This window comes from Pangasianodon hypophthalmus, chromosome 10 (assembly GCF_027358585.1).
Source record: "Pangasianodon hypophthalmus isolate fPanHyp1 chromosome 10, fPanHyp1.pri, whole genome shotgun sequence".
NCBI lineage: Eukaryota > Metazoa > Chordata > Actinopteri > Siluriformes > Pangasiidae > Pangasianodon > Pangasianodon hypophthalmus.
This window is the reverse complement of record NC_069719.1, coordinates 29,565,949-29,585,600: the sequence shown is the minus strand read 5'-3', so window position 1 is coordinate 29,585,600 and position 19,652 is coordinate 29,565,949. Positions and strand designations below refer to the sequence as shown.

General features: G+C 47.8%; 4 protein-coding genes across 8 annotated transcripts in view; 3 read left to right on the top strand and 1 right to left on the bottom strand.

Annotated features, from left to right (window-relative positions):
- Positions 1 to 133: 133 nt before the first annotated feature.
- calm1a (calmodulin 1a) lies at positions 134 to 2,969 on the top strand. The gene is made up of 6 exons (XM_034308210.2): positions 134 to 571; positions 1,443 to 1,476; positions 1,581 to 1,724; positions 2,125 to 2,231; positions 2,492 to 2,627; positions 2,796 to 2,969. Exons 1-6 carry the CDS (start codon positions 197 to 199, stop codon positions 2,822 to 2,824), a joined length of 825 nt encoding a protein of 274 aa, XP_034164101.2. The 5' UTR covers positions 134 to 196; the 3' UTR covers positions 2,825 to 2,969.
- A 1,900-nt stretch (positions 2,970 to 4,869) lies between these two features.
- ttc7b (tetratricopeptide repeat domain 7B) lies at positions 4,870 to 17,120 on the bottom strand. Of its 4 annotated transcripts, XM_053237667.1 has the most exons (21): positions 16,874 to 17,119; positions 16,154 to 16,308; positions 15,574 to 15,742; positions 15,324 to 15,448; positions 15,001 to 15,122; positions 14,449 to 14,527; positions 11,520 to 11,689; positions 11,357 to 11,420; positions 10,619 to 10,756; positions 10,325 to 10,408; positions 10,016 to 10,120; positions 9,778 to 9,895; positions 9,459 to 9,516; positions 8,757 to 8,829; positions 8,354 to 8,514; positions 8,068 to 8,184; positions 7,593 to 7,690; positions 7,042 to 7,203; positions 6,058 to 6,195; positions 5,601 to 5,803; positions 4,870 to 5,469 (listed from the first exon to the last, which is right to left on the bottom strand). In XM_053237667.1, the coding sequence occupies exons 1-21, from the start codon at positions 16,992 to 16,994 to the stop codon at positions 5,248 to 5,250; spliced, it is 2,682 nt and encodes an 893-aa protein (XP_053093642.1). In that variant the 5' UTR covers positions 16,995 to 17,119; the 3' UTR covers positions 4,870 to 5,247. The 4 variants fall into 4 exon arrangements, 3 of the variants coding, with proteins under 3 accessions (XP_053093642.1, XP_053093643.1, XP_053093644.1); XM_053237668.1 differs by lacking the exon at positions 7,042 to 7,203; XM_053237669.1 differs by lacking the exons at positions 16,154 to 16,308; positions 16,874 to 17,119 and adding an exon at positions 15,941 to 16,135.
- Positions 17,108 to 19,543, top strand: mrpl57 (mitochondrial ribosomal protein L57). Of its 2 annotated transcripts, XM_053237671.1 has the most exons (3): positions 17,158 to 17,239; positions 17,809 to 17,848; positions 19,193 to 19,543. In XM_053237671.1, the coding sequence occupies exon 3, from the start codon at positions 19,194 to 19,196 to the stop codon at positions 19,500 to 19,502; it is 309 nt and encodes a 102-aa protein (XP_053093646.1). In that variant the 5' UTR covers positions 17,158 to 17,239; positions 17,809 to 17,848; position 19,193; the 3' UTR covers positions 19,503 to 19,543. The 2 variants fall into 2 exon arrangements, with proteins under 2 accessions (XP_034164110.1, XP_053093646.1); XM_034308219.2 differs by lacking the exon at positions 17,809 to 17,848 and having other exon boundaries at positions 17,108 to 17,239.
- Positions 19,544 to 19,606: 63 nt separating this feature from the next.
- efcab2 (EF-hand calcium binding domain 2) overlaps positions 19,607 to 19,652 on the top strand; it is a 10,431-nt gene continuing 10,385 nt past the window's right edge. The window contains exon 1 of the transcript XR_008302546.1: positions 19,607 to 19,652. This exon is cut by the window's right edge and continues 1,597 nt beyond it. The gene's annotated coding sequence lies outside the window, so the exon portion shown is untranslated.

The following is a 19,652-nucleotide window of genomic DNA, read 5'->3' as shown; positions in this document are numbered from 1 at the left end:
CATTAGCACAGCGCTAACAGTGACATGCTGAAAAGCATGAAGCAGATCTGCTACACACACACACACACACGGTGGGGGCTGTAGAGGCAGCATGATGGTGCCGCAGCGTGTGTGTGTGGCGGCCGGCCAGGACGCGGTGTGTGTGTCGGTGGTGTTGGAGCTGTTGGAGCAGCAGCAGTGTTTTTATGCGGAGCTGATGGAGCAGCAGGAGCGCAGCATCACCGCTCTGATGAAGAGGATGGTGGAGATGAGCTCGGCACGGCTGATGAAGGAGCTCCATGACCTGAAGATCGGCCTGCAGAGGGTTCACACTGATGTCTCACTCCTCCGCCGACACACCGCCCTCACTGCACACTGCCTGGACAATCTGAGACACGGACTGATGGAGGACAGGAGGATGGTGGGCAGGAAGGGTGGAGGAGTGGATAAGAAGGCAGCAGGGAGGATGGAGACAGGTGGAGGTGAAGGCATGAAGACAGCAGAGATGAAAAGATCAGAGGTGTGGGCCAATGAACCGAAGGCCAAGAGACTGGTGGCAGATCTGACTGATATCCAACTCCACGATATAAAGGTTGGGAGGTTAGGATGAAGAGAAAGAGACAGAGAGAGAAAGACAGAAAGTGAGAGAGAGAGAGAGAGAGAGAGAGTCAATAATACCAATATTGCATATGTTGAATGAGACACTGAGTCAGAGAGAAAAACAGACATGAATGGAGACAGAAAAAGCATCTGTCTGTATCTGCCTATTTCTCTCCATGTATCTACCTCTATCTCTCTATCTCTCCATCTCTCTCTTTCTGTTTGCCTGTCGGTTTGTGAATAATTATACCCAGATGCAGCGCAGACAGGGAAAGAGCAGCGGGTGTAGAACGAAGTCTGAGATTAAACAGAGACACAGACAGAGAGATGGCACTGATTCCAGGCCAGTGTTCTGTCATTTACTACTTTAACCAGCGCTTTTCTACAATCTAAAAAAGTGGAGGTTCGATATTGGCCGAAAGTTAGACAGCTGGCAAGGGTCAAGGGTCAAGCTCAGGTTTTTAATCAGTGGTACAGTAACTGCTAGTTTAATAGCTTTAGGTCCACAGCGTGTGCTAAAAGCTGAGAAGATTATTTTTAACGGAAGTTTGATTGTTGTGTTTAAATGTGTAGTAAGAGATTTAGTACACAAATTCACAGTTTAAAAAAATATCATATTGATTAACTTTATTGATTAACTTTGTTGAGAAATTAAACCTGACCAGGAGAAAGCACTTACTGAAAGATTAACTCTCATACAGACATAAAACACTTTAATTTTTATTAAAGTTTTTATATTTTTATTTATTTAGTGTTACACTTCTCATATTTATATGTTTGTATTTATTACATTTATACTGAATCAAAGAGCAGAAACTGTTTCACCACCTGATTAGATGTTTTTCTGTCTCTCTCTCAATCAGGCTCTCGATCAACTCACTGAGGAACAGATCACGGGTAAACACACTGTGTGTGTGTGTGTGTGTGTCTTATGGTCAATAAAATTATATTAATATAAATCATTGTTAGAGTGTATATGTGTGTGTGTGTGTGTGTGTTAGAGTTTAGGGAGGCGTTCATGTTGTTTGATAAGAATGGAGACGGTTCTATCAGCACTGCAGAGTTGGGCTCAGTGATGCGCTCTCTGGGACAAAAACCCACCGACACCGAACTGTACGACATCATCAGAGAGGTGGACGCTGACGGTGAGGGACACCCTACACCCTACACCCTACACCCTACACCCTAAACCCTACACCCTACACCCTACACCCTAAACACTACACCCTAAACACTACACCCTACACCCTACACCCTAAACCCTACACCCTACACCCTAAACACTACACCCTAAACACTACACCCTAAACCCTACACACTACACCCTAAACCCTACACCCTACACCCTACACCCTAAACACTACACCCTACACACTACACCCTAAACACTACACCCTACACCCTACACACTACACCCTACACCCTACACCCTACACCCTAAACACTACACCCTACACCCTACACCCTACACCCTAAACACTACACCCTACACCCTAAACTTTACACCTGTCAGTGTCTCTCTCCATCTCTCTCTCTGTCTCTCAGGTAATGGGAGGATTGACTTCCCTGAGTTTGTCACTATGATGGTGAGGAAGATGAAGGATACGGGTGGTGAGGACGAGATCCACGAGGCCTTCAGAGTGTTCGATAAGGTGTGTGTGTGTGTGTGTGTGTGTGTGATTAGGAACCAATCAGAGACTGAGGAACACATTCTTAGTTCTAAAAAGTCCTTTTCATCCAGTTCTAGTTGTTTCTAGCTGTAATGCTGAGTCTAGTTCCGGTTCTAGTTCTTGTTTAGTTTTTGTCTTAGTCCTGGTTCCAGTTCTCGTTGTAGTGGACTGGTGTGTGTGTGTGAGGGAAGATAACAGAGATGAGGTGAAAGGTTCTGGTTCTGTCTCTGGTTCTGTGTCAGGATGGGAACGGCTTCATCAGTGGGGCGGAGCTGCGTGTTGTCATGATGAACCTTGGTGAGAAAGTTACAGACGGGGAAGTGGATGAAATGATCAGAGAGGCAGATAAGGATGGAGACGGACAGGTCAACTACCAAGGTGACACACACACACACACACACACACACACACAAACACACACAAACACACAGAGAGAGAGACACACACACATACACATGCATCACTCCAGTCAGGCCGCAGAAACTCGGCCTTTACACCAAGATTCATTGTTTGACCTTTGACCTTGTTTTGTGCTCCTGTTTACAGAGTTTGTACAGATGATGAAGGCTCAGTGACGTTCTGCTCTCCTCACCTCCCCGTCGCACTTCCACTCAGATTCTATTTATTTATTTATTTAACCCTGTTTCTATTCAAATTAAAAATAAAGATGTAAATTCTTGCGTGTATTTTCTGGCCTGAGAGATTTTCTTCACAAAGCCTTTGTGGGTGTTTTAGAGAAAAATTGACCTTTATCTGATCTTCGTGTGTGTGTGTGTGTGTTATGTAAAATATGCTGATGTAGAGCCTTAGCATGAACACACTCACTCTGAATTTCACTACATGAAGCTGAAGTTTTTACAAACACAATGGAGCTGTTACCATGGAAACAATGGAAAGCAAACAAGGAAATATTCAATAAACAGTGAAATTCCACACCATCACCACTAATGGACAGTTAGCACAGGGTCTGCTCATGTTTCAGCATCGGTGTGTGTGTGTGTGTGTGTGTGTGTAAGCTGACCTGACCTCTGAGTACAGGAGTACATATATGAATGAGTGTTGAGAGCAGAGTGTGTGTTTATGTGTGTGTGTATGCTCACACAGTCAGAACTCACTGCACTGGAAGTGTGTTAGTGCAGAATGATGGGATTGCTGTGTGTGTGTGTGTGTGTGTGTGTGTGTGTGTGAGAGAGAGAGAGAGAGAGATAAACACCAAACCAAACCCACGGTTTTAAACAGAATCATTTTACTGGCATCGTTGCAGATTCTGTCTGTGTGCAGAATGACATCACCTGCCTACTGCTCTGATACGGCCCTTTATGTGTTTACTTCCTGCTCACCTGAGACAAGTGATGATGAATAGGAGGTGTGTGTTACCTGCTCAGATGAGCTGACAACACACACCACACACACACAAATTCTTTCTGTAATGGCAAACAGTTCTGTAGTGATGTGTGATTCAACGACTCATTTGCACTGAACGACTCCTTTAAGTAAATGATCATTGTGAACATTGTGAATAATTCAGTAGTGAACATGTGCGTTTACACTTTTCCACATTTCTCTGACAATAACACGGCGACATCGCCGCCTGCACTGCGTCTCCGAATGCACACCGGAGTCATGTGACAAATCAAATTAATCACAACTCGATTTAATGTATGAGTTCACTTAAGTGGATAGTTAAAAAGAATCAAATAATAAATGATTGGTGAGAGATTCAGTAGCGTTTTTGTTTAAACAGGTAATAAGACACATCACAGCATTCAGGACGTCACGCTGCGCTCAGGAGGAGGCTCCCTACGGAGGGAACAGGGGACAAAGTGTCCTATTATACAAGGCTATATGAGGACAGCCCTGATTTTAGACACGTTTAATGAGCATCTGTGTGTGTATGTGTGTGTGAGCGAGACGAAATATTGTACACATGGAGACCTGAGAGATAGACAGACAGACAGACAGAGAGAGAGAGAGAGAGAGAGACAAAAATTCTGACAAATTCTGACTAAATACAGAGAGGGTGATCACAATTTAGAAATTGAAAAATGAAGACACACTAAAAGCTATAAACCTAAAGAACAGAGGCTCTGTACACACTGTGAGCTACAGGAAGTAGAATCAGAGACGCTCTTCACTCGGGTCTGTCCACAACAGAAGCACATTAGACAGGAACATCAGCGTAAACTCACAGCCATCATCCCAAACGTCTCCTCTCTGAGCTCTGAGCACAAACTGAGCTGTGTTTCAGGGGAACATGAAGGAAGTGTGCGGCTCGCAGCTCCGCTCATATTCACTCCATCATACAACACACGATAATCTAATCTAATCCAATCTAATCTAATCTAATCCAATCCTAACACTATCTATTATAATATTTTATACAGCTGTTATTTATATAAATTACTTCAATACTGCGTATCTTTCTGTAATACATCTGTTCATTTAATGTCTATTAATGTTTAGTGTTTATTTTATTCATTATTGTTTTTCTATTTCTTTATTTGTTTTTATTGTTTGTCTATTTAAATTTTATATTATTTGCTTTGGCAACATTTTTAAAACAGTCATGTTAATAAAGCACACTGTACTCGAACTTGACAGAGAGAGAGAGAGAAAAATGTATCGGAACTCTTTTATACAGTATTATGATCATATCATGAACATGATGTGGAAGTTCATTAATATTTGCACCCGTCTAACATAAGTACATACAGGACCTGTGTGTTTATATATTTATTATATATTTCATATTTACATACATGAATAGTCATTAACGCACAGCGCCTCACACATGCTTCACGGATTAGTAACACTGTGTGTGTGTGTGTGTGTGTGTGTGTGTGTGTGTGTGTGTGTTATACAGAACAGCACTTCACATGAACACACACTACACTTAGGAGCTTCAGTACACAGAGAGGAGTAACACTGTACAGCGGTGTTTGAAGGTAGGTGTGTGTGTGTGTGTGTGTGTGTGTGTGTGTGTGTGTGTGCGCATGCATCAGAGTGCACGGGGCAGGATGGTGAAAGGCATGATGGGATTGCTGGCCTCCAGCTGCAGCGCAGTGAGGAAGCACTCGGAGGCGGCGGCCATGTTGCCCTGCGCCTGCAGCACCTCAGCGAGACTGTGCCAGCCGGAGTGAGACGAGGAACACAGCTGTACGGCTTCACACAGAACCTTCTCCGCTAACGAGAACCTCTGCAGCTGGTACAGGATCACTCCCTGCGGGCACACACACACACACACACACACACACACACAGTGTGTATTATTTATCTAAGTGGGTGTCCCTGCTCTGGAAGTGATGATGAAGTGGGTTGTTACATCGACCAATCAGACCACAGATATCTCACCAGCCTCTGCATGCTGCGGATGTGGGCGGGGCTTATAGCCAGAGCTTCCTCATAGCAGCGCTTAGCGTCCTCCAGGTTTCCTCTGAGCTCAGCCACTTGGCCCTTCATGAACAGGACATTATGGGATGTCGGGAACAGACTCGCTGCCTCCTGAGTGCACGCCATCGCCTCGGCCGGCTTCATCATCCCAATATACACCTCCGCTACACACACACACACACACACACACACACCAAATAAAAACATTATCATGTCTGGGAGACTTGATAAACTTAATATTCACTGGCTCTCTGATGCCTCTGTGCATCACGTTTACATAGACATCTGTATAATGTGATATTTTGTAAGATGTCCAAAAATATTATGTAAGCATGTTGGCAATTTCACACACGCCTTCTACTTTGTCTGTGTGTGTGTGTGTGTGTGTGTGTGTGTGAGAGAGAGAGAGAGAGTGTACCTGCATGTAGCCAGATCTGAGCGAGGGTCATCCAGGGGTGCAGGGGTCCGTGTTTAGGAGTGCTGCTCTGCAGGGAGGAAGCTTCAGACAGAGCCTGCTCCACCCGCGATGCTGCTACTGACGGAGCGTGCACTGAGCCTGAGGACACACACACACACACACACACAGAATGAAAAGTGACTTCCAAACAATTAATTCATTTTAAATTCATTTGATGTGAATCAGACTAAAATGGGTAGTTCAAAGAGTCAAATTAAGTCATTATGGTAAATCAAATGAATCAGAACTAACACACTCCTAGAGTTAATATCACTTGAATGGGTAGACTGAAGAATCCAGAATGGAGTGTGTGTAACGTAAACACTTTCAGCCTACTGAGGTTCTGCTGGGAGTCACGTCTTTCGTATCTAACCCTGTTTCCTGAGATGCTTCACTTCATCCGCCTGATGTGTGAATGTAGTGTACGTGTGTGTGTTCTTCACTATATGTATCCCAAAATGCATTGCATCGGAGTAAGCTGGTATTACGTTATAAAGACAGCATCAGAGTTTCTCAAACCGGTTCCTCGCCGGTTCCTTCATCGATATTAAAGTACTGTTTAGGAGACTGCTAAATAGACTGAAAAATCAAGTCTAAAAAGTGAATCACTGTGGTGAATCAAATTAAACAAAACTAGCACAGTTCAAGTCACACAAACAGGGAGTTGGATAATACTGAATCTATAAAGAGAAGCGTTATAGTGAATCAGCTGAATCAAAGCTAGTGCAGTGTGTGCCGTCGTGATGCTCAGGAAGTTCAGAGACTCAGATCTATAAAGTGAGTCAATCGAATGAATCAAATCATGCAAACTTACTTCACACTGCTAGTTTGAAAAAATTGATTACTAAAGTGAGTTGTGATGCGAGAAACATCCTCTACACACACACACACACACACGCACACACTTGCATGCACACGCACGCACACACATGCACAGTGTGTTACTAGCAGAGGACAGGCGTCGGCGGGGGAAGTGGTCACAGAAAACATGGCCGACAGGGTCACTCCGGGGCAAAGGAGAGGTGGGATAGAGGGATGAGAGAGGAAAGAAAGGAGAAGATGGAGATGAAGGCTGTGACATCATCAGAGAGGAGGAAGAGGCAGAGGCTAGGAATAAACACACACACACACACACACACACACGTCACAGGAAATAAATGAAACTCATAAAGTAGAAACAATAACTATGTAGAAAGAACAACTAAACTAAGACCAAACAGTGAGCGAGCACAGAGACTCACTCACGCTGAAGATGGAGCGTAACAACCACGCGCGTTTCTGTTTACGTAAAGAACACAGCTGAAAAATAAACAACGATGCAGTTTCTTTTGCATGGAGCAGTTTGTAATTCACAGGAAAGCTGCATGTAAACAGTGTTTAACCACACGGTGGCGCTGTCTTCATACTGAATAACATGAAAATAAACTCCAGACTGCCACTGTGTGTGTGTGTGTGCGTGTGTGCGTGTGTGTGTGTGCGTGTGTGCGCGCGAATACCTGTCTCTGGGTCACTGAAGTCTGGCAGCGTTACAGCATTCAGTTGCCTCCGATCAGCTACGGCCCTGTCCAATAGACTGCTGCCCCGCCCTGAATCACTGTAAGCACACACACACACACACACACACACACACACACACACGCACATGCGCGCGCGCGCACACACACACACGCACGCGCGCACACACACACGCGCACACACACACACGCGCGCACACACACGCGCGCACACACACACACACGCGCACACACACACACACGCGCACACACACGCGCGCACACACACCTCCTCTGGGTCAGCAAATAAACCTGATCATATAACCTCATCACTGCCAGTTACTGATTTAAATAAACATTATAACACTGCAGTTTGTGCATGCGTGTGCGTGCGAGTTTGTGCATGTGTGTACGCATGTGTGTGTGTGTGAGTGTGTGTGTGAGTGTGTGTGTGAGTGTGTGTGTGTGTGTAACAGACCTGGGGTTGGTAAGGTTGTAGCAGGACTTCCAGATCTGCAGCATGTGTTTACAGGTGAGCAGAGCTTCTTCAGGGCCTCGACACAATGTCTCCAACTTCACCTTAGTGAAGAGCAACCTGAACACACACACACACTTTTCAGGTCACCATGGAAACCTGATAGACAGGGATGTTTCAGGTATGTATGTGTGAACAAGGACACTCACACTGCTGCAGCATCATGTACGCATGCGTGTGGTCACATGTAGTGTGTGTGTGTGTGTGTGTGTGTGTGTGTGTGTCTCACATGAAGTTCTCGGGGTACTCGCTGAGGGCCATCTCGATGATGTTGAGGGCGTCGTGGTAGTGCTTCTGAGCGGAGAGCAGCAGAGCCAGGAGGTGTAGCGAGTGAACATCATCCCCTTGCAGCTGGAGAGCCTGACGCACATACCCCAACGCCTCGGGGATCTAACACACACACACACGCACGCACACACACATGCGCACACGCGCGCGCGCACACGCACACACGCACACACACACGCACACACACACACGCACACACAGCAACGATTCCTCTTCAAAACTCTTTCTACCTCCAAACTGGTAGATAACCACAGAGCACACACATACACACATACAGACACACATACACACACACACATACACACACACACACATACACACATACAGACACACACACACATTACCTGGCGAGACACTGCAAGCTGCAGAGCCAGGTAGAACACAGCCAGGTGATCTGTAGGAGCAAGAGACTGAGCTCTGACACACACACACACACACACACACACACACACACACACACAGAGATCAGTCCACTGGCGCACACTCTATTTCCCAGACAGTCTACACACTCACACTGCATTATTCAGACTGTTTATACATTATAACACTAACTGATTATTCCACATCACTATTCTGTCAGATTAATGACTTATTTAGTGAATAAACATCTAATAAGCCTGTAATAGCATGTGTTAGTGTGTAATAAGCCTGTAATAGCATGTGTTAGTGTGTAATAAGCCTGTAATAGCGTGTGTTAGTGTGTAATAAGCCTGTAATAGCATGTGTTAGTGTGTAATAAGCCTGTAATAGCGTGTGTTAGTGTGTAATAAGCCTGTAATAGCATGTGTTAGTGTGTAATAAGCCTGTAATAGCATGTGTTAGTGTGTAATAAGCCTGTAATAGCGTGTGTTAGTGTGTAATAAGCCTGTAATAGCATGTGTTAGTGTGTAATAAGCCTGTAATAGCGTGTGTTAGTGTGTAATAAGCCTGTAATAGCGCGTGTTAGTGTGTAATAAGCCTGTAATAGCGTGTGTTAGTGTGTAATAAGCATGTAATAAGAGAATAGCTGAAACCCAGTAACTAGAGTGTAAAAGCAGCAGCAGCACCTCTGAAACGCTCCCAGAGCTTTCTTCTGATACTCCTCCTGCACGCCCCTCAGAGACGCTGCAAAGAGACACACACACACACGCACACACACACACACACACACAGAGACACACAGACACACAGACACACACAGAGACACACAGAGACACACACACACAGAGACACACACACACAGACACACACACAGACACACACACAGACACACACACAGACACACACACAGACAAATTAAGTGTAATGGATCAGCTGAGAAAGATTTTGTGTATATGTGTGTGTGTGTGTGTGTGTGTGCCTGTGTGTGTGTGTGTGTGTGCTCACCGTCCGTGGCTTTCAGGCTGTAGACGAGGCCGAGTGCGAGGTAACCCTTTGCCCTGAACTCTGCTGCTTTATCCTGCATGTCTACAACCATCTGAGCAAAACACTCACCCTCATCCAGCTACACACACACACACACACACACACACACACACAGAGACACACACATTAGTGAACATCACTCATTCTTCTCACTACATTAGTGCACTATTTAGTGAACAGGGAGTGATTTGGGACTGACCCAGTGCAGGTTTCCTATACACAGCTTCACAGCGAGCAGAGGGATGGTGGGATCATCCGGCTTCAGACGCATACACTCCTTCAACACCTTCACTGCCCGCGCAGACTGCACACACACACGCACACACACACACACGCGCGCGCGCGCACACACACACACGCACACACACACAGGCTCTGTCCCAAACGCTAGATAATATACATTGTTCCTGATGATGTTTATTTGATTACAGTGTTCATACAGTGTGTGTGTGTGTGTGTTACCCATAATGCATTGTGGTGTTTAGGACACAGCTGGAATCAGACTCACCTTTCCTGCTGCCATCAGTGAGAGCGCCAGCTGGTACCACAGGTGGAACTCCTCAAACGCAAACTTCATCGCTCTCTCCAAGCACTGAACACGCACACGGACACGCGCAAACACACACGCGCAAACACACACGTCAACTTTATCAGATACACAAACTAACACAACTACACACACACACCTGTATCTCAAAGTTTCACAAAAAAAAAAAAAAAAAAAAACAGAACAGTGAAGCGTTGTGGTGTAGTGGGTGGGACTGGTGTGTTGTTGCCGTAGCGATAAAGGGCGGGGCCTTACCTCAGAGAGCATCTCATACTGGCCGCGTCGTCCCAGAGCAATGGTGAGCAGATCGTACACTACTGACGCACTCTGCAGACTCAACACCCGATCAGCACTGTGTTCAGGTATACGACTCAACACTGCATCTCTGTTAGCCTGCGTGCACACACACGCACACACACACACACGCACACACGCACGCACGCACGCACACACACACCCCTCAGAGAGGCATTGTCTCACAACACCCGTCTGAGTTGCAGCAGCACAGGAGCAGCAGAACTCTGATCTTTCGTATCACGTGTACAGACGTGTGCTCCAGGCAGAGTGACACGTGACACACACAACTGAGCGACTTGTATACGTTAAAAACCATAAAGAACCACCACAGTGCTAAAGTTCTCTGTCCCTCATGTCTACAGATCTATGGAGAAGATTCTGTACCAGATAGAAAAGCACTTGCGTTGGGAGAAGATGTGAAATGCAACACACGGACAGTGCTGCTTCCATCTAAACCCTCACTGCTGTCACTGGCAATGAAACACGATCAGCAGGAGTTTGAAGAAAACGCTGACTTCAGGTCAGAAATGAATGTAATTGCTGCTGCAGTGTGTTTCACCTGTACGTGTGCTGCAGTCAATAAATATTTATACTCGCACGTTACACACAGCGTGCTCACGGCATGACCTTGTGTCAATAATGACAAACAATACTGCGTGTGTACTGCATTTCACACTTCACACACACTCTACTCACCATAGATTCACTAATCAGTAACAGCAGCAGAGCTTCTTCCGTGTTCTCCTGAGGACAAAACAGACTGCAGAGAGAAAAGCACAGAGAGAGAGACGATCACTAATCACTCTGACACACAGCAATAAACACACTCTGTGTGAGTGTGTGTGAGTGTGTGTCGTACTTCTCCCCTGTGTAGATGCGTGCTCGGCGGGGCAGTGTGTACTCGGTGTGTGTGTGTGAACACTGCGGTTCGTCAAGCGGAGACTGTGCAGGCGGATCCTCCAGCGGACTCCAATAACTCTGTTCACACATCCCTCTGAGCAGGATCTCCGCCAGCTGACGCGCTATGGTCTAAACACACACACACACACACACACACACCAAACACGCACACACACACCAAACACGCACACACACACCAAACATTCTCATAAGGACAGAAAGAAACAGACAGATAAAGAGACAGAAAGAGAGAGAGAGAGAGAGAGGGAGAGAGAGAGAGAGAGAGAGACAGAGGGAGGGAGAGGTGACAGACAGAGAGAGAGAGAGAGAGAGAGAGAGACAGAGGGAGGGAGAGGTGACAGACAGAGAGAGAGAGAGAGAGAGAGACAGAGGGAGGGAGAGGTGACAGACAGAGAGAGAGAGAGAGAAAGAGAGAGAGAGAGAGAGAGGGAGGGAGAGGTGACAGACAGCTGTACTCTAATACACAGGAAACGAAACTACTGCAGACTAAAACATCTCGCCACAGGTCATTCCTGTAATCTCTCCTTCCAGGACCTGGACCTAAGCCCCGCCCCCTGACTAAATGCTGCATGGTGATTGGCTGGCAGGAGAAGACAGTGGTGCACTTGTACTGTTCACTATTACTGCTGCCTTACATGATGGACAGCTTGCAAACAGCCAAGAACCCTCTCCTGATCGACACTCCAAGTTCATGCTCCAGTGTTCCTCAGAAGCAGGAGAACTGGACCATGATGAAGCTGTAGAACATCACCACCAACACTACAGCCACTATCAGATGTTCTTCACCTTGTGCTTCGGTCGTCCATTCCTGCTGTTCTGACCATCAGATATCTTCATTCTCCGTCTTTCTGCCATGTGTCTGTCTCCTCACACTCACTGGCCAAAAGATCACATCACTGAGATGTCACCACACACCCGACTGGGGGAACTCTCACACACACACCCGACCGGGGGAACACACACACACACCCGACCAGGGGGAACACACACACACACACCCGACCGGGGGAACTCTCACACACACACCCGACCGGGGGAACACACACACACACCCGACCAGGGGGAACACACACACACACCCGACCAGGGGGAACACACACACACACACCCGACCGGGGGAACTCTCACACACACACCCGACCGGGGGAACACACACACACACCCGACCAGGGGGAACACACACACACACACCCGACCGGGGGAACACACACACACACCCGACCGGGGGAACTCTCACACACACACACACCCGACCGGGGGAACACACACACACACCCGACCGGGGGAACTCTCACACACACACCCGACCGGAGGAACTCTCACACACACACCCGACCGGAGGAACTCTCACACACACACCCGACCGGGGGAACTCTCACACACACACCCGACCGGGGGAACTCTCACACACACACCCGACCGGGGGAACTCTCACACACACACCCGACCGGGGGAACTCTCACACACACACCCGACCGGGGGAACACACACACACACCCGACCGGGGGAACTCTCACACACACACACCCGACCGGGGGAACTCTCACACACACACACCCGACCGGGGGAACACACACACACACCCGACCGGGGGAACTCTCACACACACACACCCGACCGGGGGAACTCTCACACACACACACACCCGACCGGGGGAACTCTCACACACACCCGACCGGGGGAACACACACACACACCCGACCGGGGGAACTCTCACACACACACACCCGACCGGGGGAACACACACACACACCCGACCGGGGGAACACACACACACACCCGACCGGGGGAACACACACACACACACCCGACCGGGGGAACACACACACACACCCGACCGGGGGAACACACACACACACACCCGACCGGGGGAACACACACACACACACCCGACCGGGGGAACACACACACACACCCGACCGGGGGAACTCTCACACACACACACCCGACCGGGGGAACTCTCACACACACACACACCCGACCGGGGGAACTCTCACACACACACACCCGACCGGGGGAACACACACACACACCCGACCGGGGGAACTCTCACACACACACCCGACCGGGGGAACTCTCACACACACCCGACCGGAGGAACTCTCACACACACACACCCGACCGGGGGAACTCTCACACACACACACCCGACCGGGGGAACACACACACACACCCGACCGGGGGAACTCTCACACACACACCCGACCGGGGGAACTCTCACACACACCCGACCGGAGGAACTCTCACACACACACACCCGACCGGGGGAACTCTCACACACACACACCCGACCGGGGGAACTCTCACACACACACCCGACCGGGGGAACTCTCACACACACACCCGACCGGGGGAACTCTCACACACACACCCGACCGGGGGAACTCTCACACACACACACCCGACCGGGGGAACACACACACACACCCGACCGGGGGAACTCTCACACACCCGCCCACACTCCCACTGCTTCATCTCACCAAACACTTAGTACCTACATCTCCTGGGTCAGAGCAGCAGGACGGACAAACGGGTTAAAGGTCAGAAGCCTCTGACTATAAAGAGCACTTCACCAGACCCGTGTCCCTGATGGTACCAAAAATAAGAGATCAGGGTTCTGACCTGGTTGCTGTAGGTAATGTGGATCCTGATTCATTCAGGAACACCACGACAGAACTTAGCTTTCAGTACCACTGGGCCACCTGGAGGTCCGGAGGATGCAGCCACGTGCACGTTCCCCATCATCACGTGGCTCCTGTTTGTTTCTTGGTGAGAGCGACACGTTCTGTGTCCCGACCAACATGTAATTCCTGCACACACTCGGCATATAAAGAAACACACACACACACACACACACACACACTGACCATACGAAGGTTCTGTGTGGTTCTCGTTTCCACAGCACGGAGAATCTCTCGAAACCGTCCGACACCACACGTCAGATTACTGAAACACACACACACACACACACACACACACACACACACACACACACAATGTATGAAATGTCAGAACAAATCACGTTGATCCACAGGCTAAAAAACTGAAAGTAGACTGGACTAAAATAAATATGCTAAATTAGGTAACCCACCCACGCACACACACACGCACACACCCACGCACACACACACACGCACGCACCCACGCACGCACACACACGCACGCGCAAGCACACCCACGCACGCACACACACCCACGCACGCACACACACACACACACACGCACACACCCACGCACACACACGCACACACCCACGCACACACACACACGCACGCACACACACGCGCAAGCACACCCACGCACGCACACACACCCACGCACGCACACCCACACACACACACCCACACACACACGCACGCACACACCCACGCACACACACCCACACACACACCCACGCGCGCGCACACACGCACACACACCCATTCTTGAAGTGGATAACGTGGGCACGTTGGAGTCCCGTCTCCAGAAAGAAGCCGAGTTCTTGTTCCTGTGAGACGGGGCCGGGTTTGGGACTGCGGTTCTGCATTCCGGCGCTTAGAGCCTGTGTGTATGGAGAGAACATCATCATCATCATCACTATATTGACAAGTTCAGGATCACTGAGCAACACTAAAATGATGACACTTCACGTGATGAACCCTTAACGAGCAGCAGCAGACTCCGGGTTAAATGAGATCTGGCCGCAGGTGTGAAGTGCACACTCAGACTAAAGTGCGCTAGTTTTCTAAGTGAACAGAAGAACCTTCTCGGCTTCCTGCAGGTAGAGCAGAGCGATATCTCCAGACTTCTCGTAGCAGGTGATGATCTCCTGATCTCGCTCAGCGCTGGATGGTGGACAGGAGGTGGACATCTTCTCCAGACACAAACCTGCAGGAGATAAGAACGCTAGCGCAATCCTCACAGGCCGAGCTCACACACCAACCGCACGACTCATAATCATTTCCATCATCAAATCTGTGTGTGTGTGTGTGTGTGTGTGTGCGCGCACTCACCCTTGGTGGCATAGGCTTCAGCGATCATGGCCAGGCGGTAAATTGGAGCGCTGCTCAGCTGCATATCGTCCAAGTTCACACGGCTGAAGTGAGTAAGGGCCTCGCTGTAGTTGGCTTCCACATAACACAACTTCCCCATCAGCACGTTCGCCTCCTGCTGCAGCTCCGGCTGTGTCCCAAATCACACAACACACACTCCATCAGAGACAACTACACACCTCGCACCAGCCCTGAACCAGCCAATCACAGGCTGTGTCCCAAATCACTCAATATTCACTAAACAGTGCACATCAAACTGAGCAGACGATGTTCACATCACTCGTACAATCCCATAATGCACTGCTCTTATCGCTGCATTGAGACTCACCCGGAGGTTCCCGCGCTGTAGGGCGTTAGTGAGGTGTGTGCAGTGTGTAGTGTAGTTGATGTGAGACTCACCCGGAGGTTCCCGCGCTGTAGGGCGTTAGTGAGGTGTGTGCAGTGTGTAGTGTAGTTGATTTGAGACTCACCCGGAGGTTCCCGCGCTGTAGGGCGTTAGTGAGGTGTGTGCAGTGTGTAGTGTAGTTGATTTGAGACTCACCCGGAGGTTCCCGCGCTGTAGGGCGTTAGTGAGGTGTGTGCGGGCCTCGGTCAGCGGCGGACGAGCTGCTCGGGGGCTGCAGTTCTGCTTCAGTGGATTCTCCTTCAGGAACTGCTGCAGCTTCATTTCACCTAATAACAACTCACCCACATCATCTACACACACACACACACACACACACATATATACATACACATACACACACACACACACACACACATACACATATATACATATACACACACACACACACACACATATATATACATACATACACACACACAGACACACACACACACACACACATATATACATACACACACACACACACACACATATATACATACACACACACACACACACACTGTGTGATCATCACTAGAGCTTTAATCTCACATTAAACACCACACTTTAAGCCTAATACCGGAAGTACAGGAGTTTATAGACAGTAAATGATTTTTCACTCAGGACACAAACTGTACAATCATAACATGACGTCATAAACCCGGAAGTACTGAGCGCTACCTAGCTGTGTTTCTGAATGAGCTCTGAGCTTCTAAATATGTTTACATTAAACACACACAGCCTATTTGCATTACTGACGACAAATACAGCTTGAAATGTTTCTGTATAAAATTAGAAAAGAAGATTTTTATACATTTATACAGACTGTAAACATTACCTCCCATGCTAACATGCTAACAGGCTGAAATCACATACCGATTGAAATGAGTTTAGCAGAAAGCTGCCGCACGAGCTCGGGGATTTTATCCCACTGTCCCTCTGAGCGACACCTCTCTATTTCTGTCTCTATTCGCGAGCCGGATTTTCGTGCTGTCATGGTGTTTACTCGGTGTTTACTCGGTGTTTATTCGGTGTTTACTCGGTGTTTACTCTGCAGCTGTGTCCCGGAGCCGCAGTGAGCTGTAGTTGCGCTGCGCCTCCACACCGCGCGCGGCGCTAATGAGCGCTGATGAACCGCACTGATGCCAGAGTAAGGCGCGGTGCATTGTGGGAAGGTGCGCGAGCCGAATCACAGGAGGAGAAACCCATAACACGGAAAGAAGATTAATTTAATTAAAGAAGGTTCGTAACATTTAAATAATCTAATTTTCTGTTCTTCTGTCACTGAGCTACAGAGTCTGTATAAATTATATAAAGTATAAATTATTTTAATATTAATATTTATAGTGATGAAGGTGACACAGACCGAATGGAGGTTAATAATAATTCTTTTTAATCATTAATCAAAATATTTATACAAATCTCCTGAAATTATCTTTATATTAATATTAGTAATGATTTCTGTGGTTATGGATGTAAATGTACTGATTGTGCTGTTTGTGTGTAGCCATGTGGATTTATATACATTATTATTATTATTATTACTGTATTTATTATTATTATTATTATTATTATTATTATTACTGTATTTATTATTATTATTATTATTATTATTACTGTATTTATTATTATTATTATTATTATTATTATTATTATTATATGATGTTAAAGTGAAAGAATGCAGTGAGCTTATAAAGCTCTGTAAAGGAAAAGAACACAACTCTTCTTTAAGCAAAGTGACTGAACAGTAATGTGTTGTTTATGATGATGTGTGTGGGAGTTTGCGGCTGAAGGAACATTTCCTTTTACAGCAGCAGAGAATAAAGTCACAGCGATAAAAGTCCTGTAAAAGTGAGTAAAGTGCTTAAAGTCACACGCTGTTCAGCAGTATGATGGAAATAAAAGCCCTTCCTCTGTGACTGTAAGCCGGGAAAACTTCTGCAGACAGTGATGTGATGGACAGATGGTGTGATGGATGAGTGTGATGGACAGAAGGTGTGATGGACAGATGGTGCGATGGATGAGTGTGATGGACAGATGGTGTGATGGACAGATGGTGCGATGGATGAGTGTGATGGACAGATGGTGTGATGGATGAGTGTGATGGATGAGTGTGATGGACAGAAGGTGTGATGGATGAGTGTGATGGATGAGTGTGATGGACAGATGGTGTGATGGATGAGTGTGATGGATGAGTGTGATGGACAGATGGTGTGATGGACAGATGGTGCGATGGATGAGTGTGATGGACAGATGGTGTGATGGATGAGTGTGATGGATGAGTGTGATGGATGAGTGTGATGGACAGATGGTGTGATGGATGAGTGTGATGGATGAGTGTGATGGACAGATGGTGTGATGGACAGATGGTGTGATGGATGAGTGTGATGGACAGATGGTGTGATGGATGAGTGTGATGGATGAGTGTGATGGACAGATGGTGTGATGGATGAGTGTGATGGATGAGTGTGATGGACAGATGGTGTGATGGATGAGTGTGATGGATGAGTGTGATGGACAGATGGTGTGATGGATGAGTGTGATGGATGAGTGTGATGGATGAGTGTGATGGATGAGTGTGATGGACAGATGGTGTGATGGATGAGTGTGATGGATGAGTGTGATGGACAGATGGTGTAATGGATGAGTGTGATGGATGAGTGTGATGGACAGATGGTGTGATGGATGAGTGTGATGGATGAGTGTGATGGACAGATGGTGTGATGGATGAGTGTGATGGATGAGTGTGATGGACAGATGGTGTGATGGATGAGTGTGATGGATGAGTGTGATGGACAGATGGTGTGATGGATGAGTGTGATGGATGAGTGTGATGGACAGATGGTGTGATGGATGAGTGTGATGGATGAGTGTGATGGACAGATGGTGTGATGGACAGAAGGTGTGATGCAGCAGAACCGTTCTACAAGCATCAGAAAATATATCTGATAAAAAATAAGAAAATAATTTGACATAGATCTAATTTACTGAAACTGCAGCTTGTAAAAAAAGAGCTGGGTTTTTGGCTTGTTTACATTTTTCTGGCCCTGAAATTAACCCCGCCCCCTGGGAGCTCCGCCCCTCAGGAGCCCCGCCCCTTTCTCTAATCTGTTTATTGTTTCTTCCTTTTTTGCTGAGTTTTCTGTGATGAGCTGAGGTTGAGGTGTTCTTGCTGTGTTCCCGCTCCGTGTTCAGGATGTTCCTGACTCTGGCTCTGCTGCGGAAGGGAATTCCCGGCCGGCAGTGGATCGGGAAGTGGCGCCGGCCACGCCCAGTCACCTGGCAGATGAAGCGGAACACGGTGGAGCGACTGGAGCGAGAGGCTGAGAACGAGTACTGGCTGAGCCGACCTTACCTGAGCCTCGAGCAGGAGAGAGGCCACGCCCACGCTCGCCGCACACACACCTGGGAGACCCTCCGCCACGCCCGCCAGTCCGCCTTCCCCCCGCACACCTCCATTACTGAACACCTGCAGCACCTGAACACCACCCGCACCTGGAGCTAACACACACTCAGGGCTCTTAATAAAGCACTGAATCACTGTTACCTGCTGTGTCTGTTTCTTATGAATGCAGCTTGTAGTGTGTGTGTGTGTGTGTGTGTGTCTGTATGTGTGTGCGTCTCTGTGTGTGTGTGTGTGTGTATGTGTGTGTGT

What these genes read in the sequence shown, in the direction of transcription:
- ttc7b (XM_053237667.1), bottom strand. Translation starts at nt 16,994, where the DNA reads ATGACAGCACGAAAATCCGGCTCGCGAATAGAGACAGAAATAGAGAGG. An exon ending in CGCATCTACACAGGGGAGAA is followed by an intron (nt 11,421 to 11,519) that starts GTACGACACACA and finishes TTCTCTCTGCAG; the next exon opens with TCTGTTTTGTCCTCAGGAGA. An exon ending in AGCTTGCAGTGTCTCGCCAG is followed by an intron (nt 8,515 to 8,756) that starts GTAATGTGTGTG and finishes TGTGTGTGTTAG; the next exon opens with ATCCCCGAGGCGTTGGGGTA.
- calm1a (XM_034308210.2), top strand. Translation starts at nt 197, where the DNA reads ATGGAGCAGCAGGAGCGCAGCATCACCGCTCTGATGAAGAGGATGGTG. An exon ending in CACTGAGGAACAGATCACGG is followed by an intron (nt 1,477 to 1,580) that starts GTAAACACACTG and finishes TGTGTGTGTTAG; the next exon opens with AGTTTAGGGAGGCGTTCATG. An exon ending in CCTTCAGAGTGTTCGATAAG is followed by an intron (nt 2,232 to 2,491) that starts GTGTGTGTGTGT and finishes GTTCTGTGTCAG; the next exon opens with GATGGGAACGGCTTCATCAG.
- mrpl57 (XM_034308219.2), top strand. Translation starts at nt 19,194, where the DNA reads ATGTTCCTGACTCTGGCTCTGCTGCGGAAGGGAATTCCCGGCCGGCAG.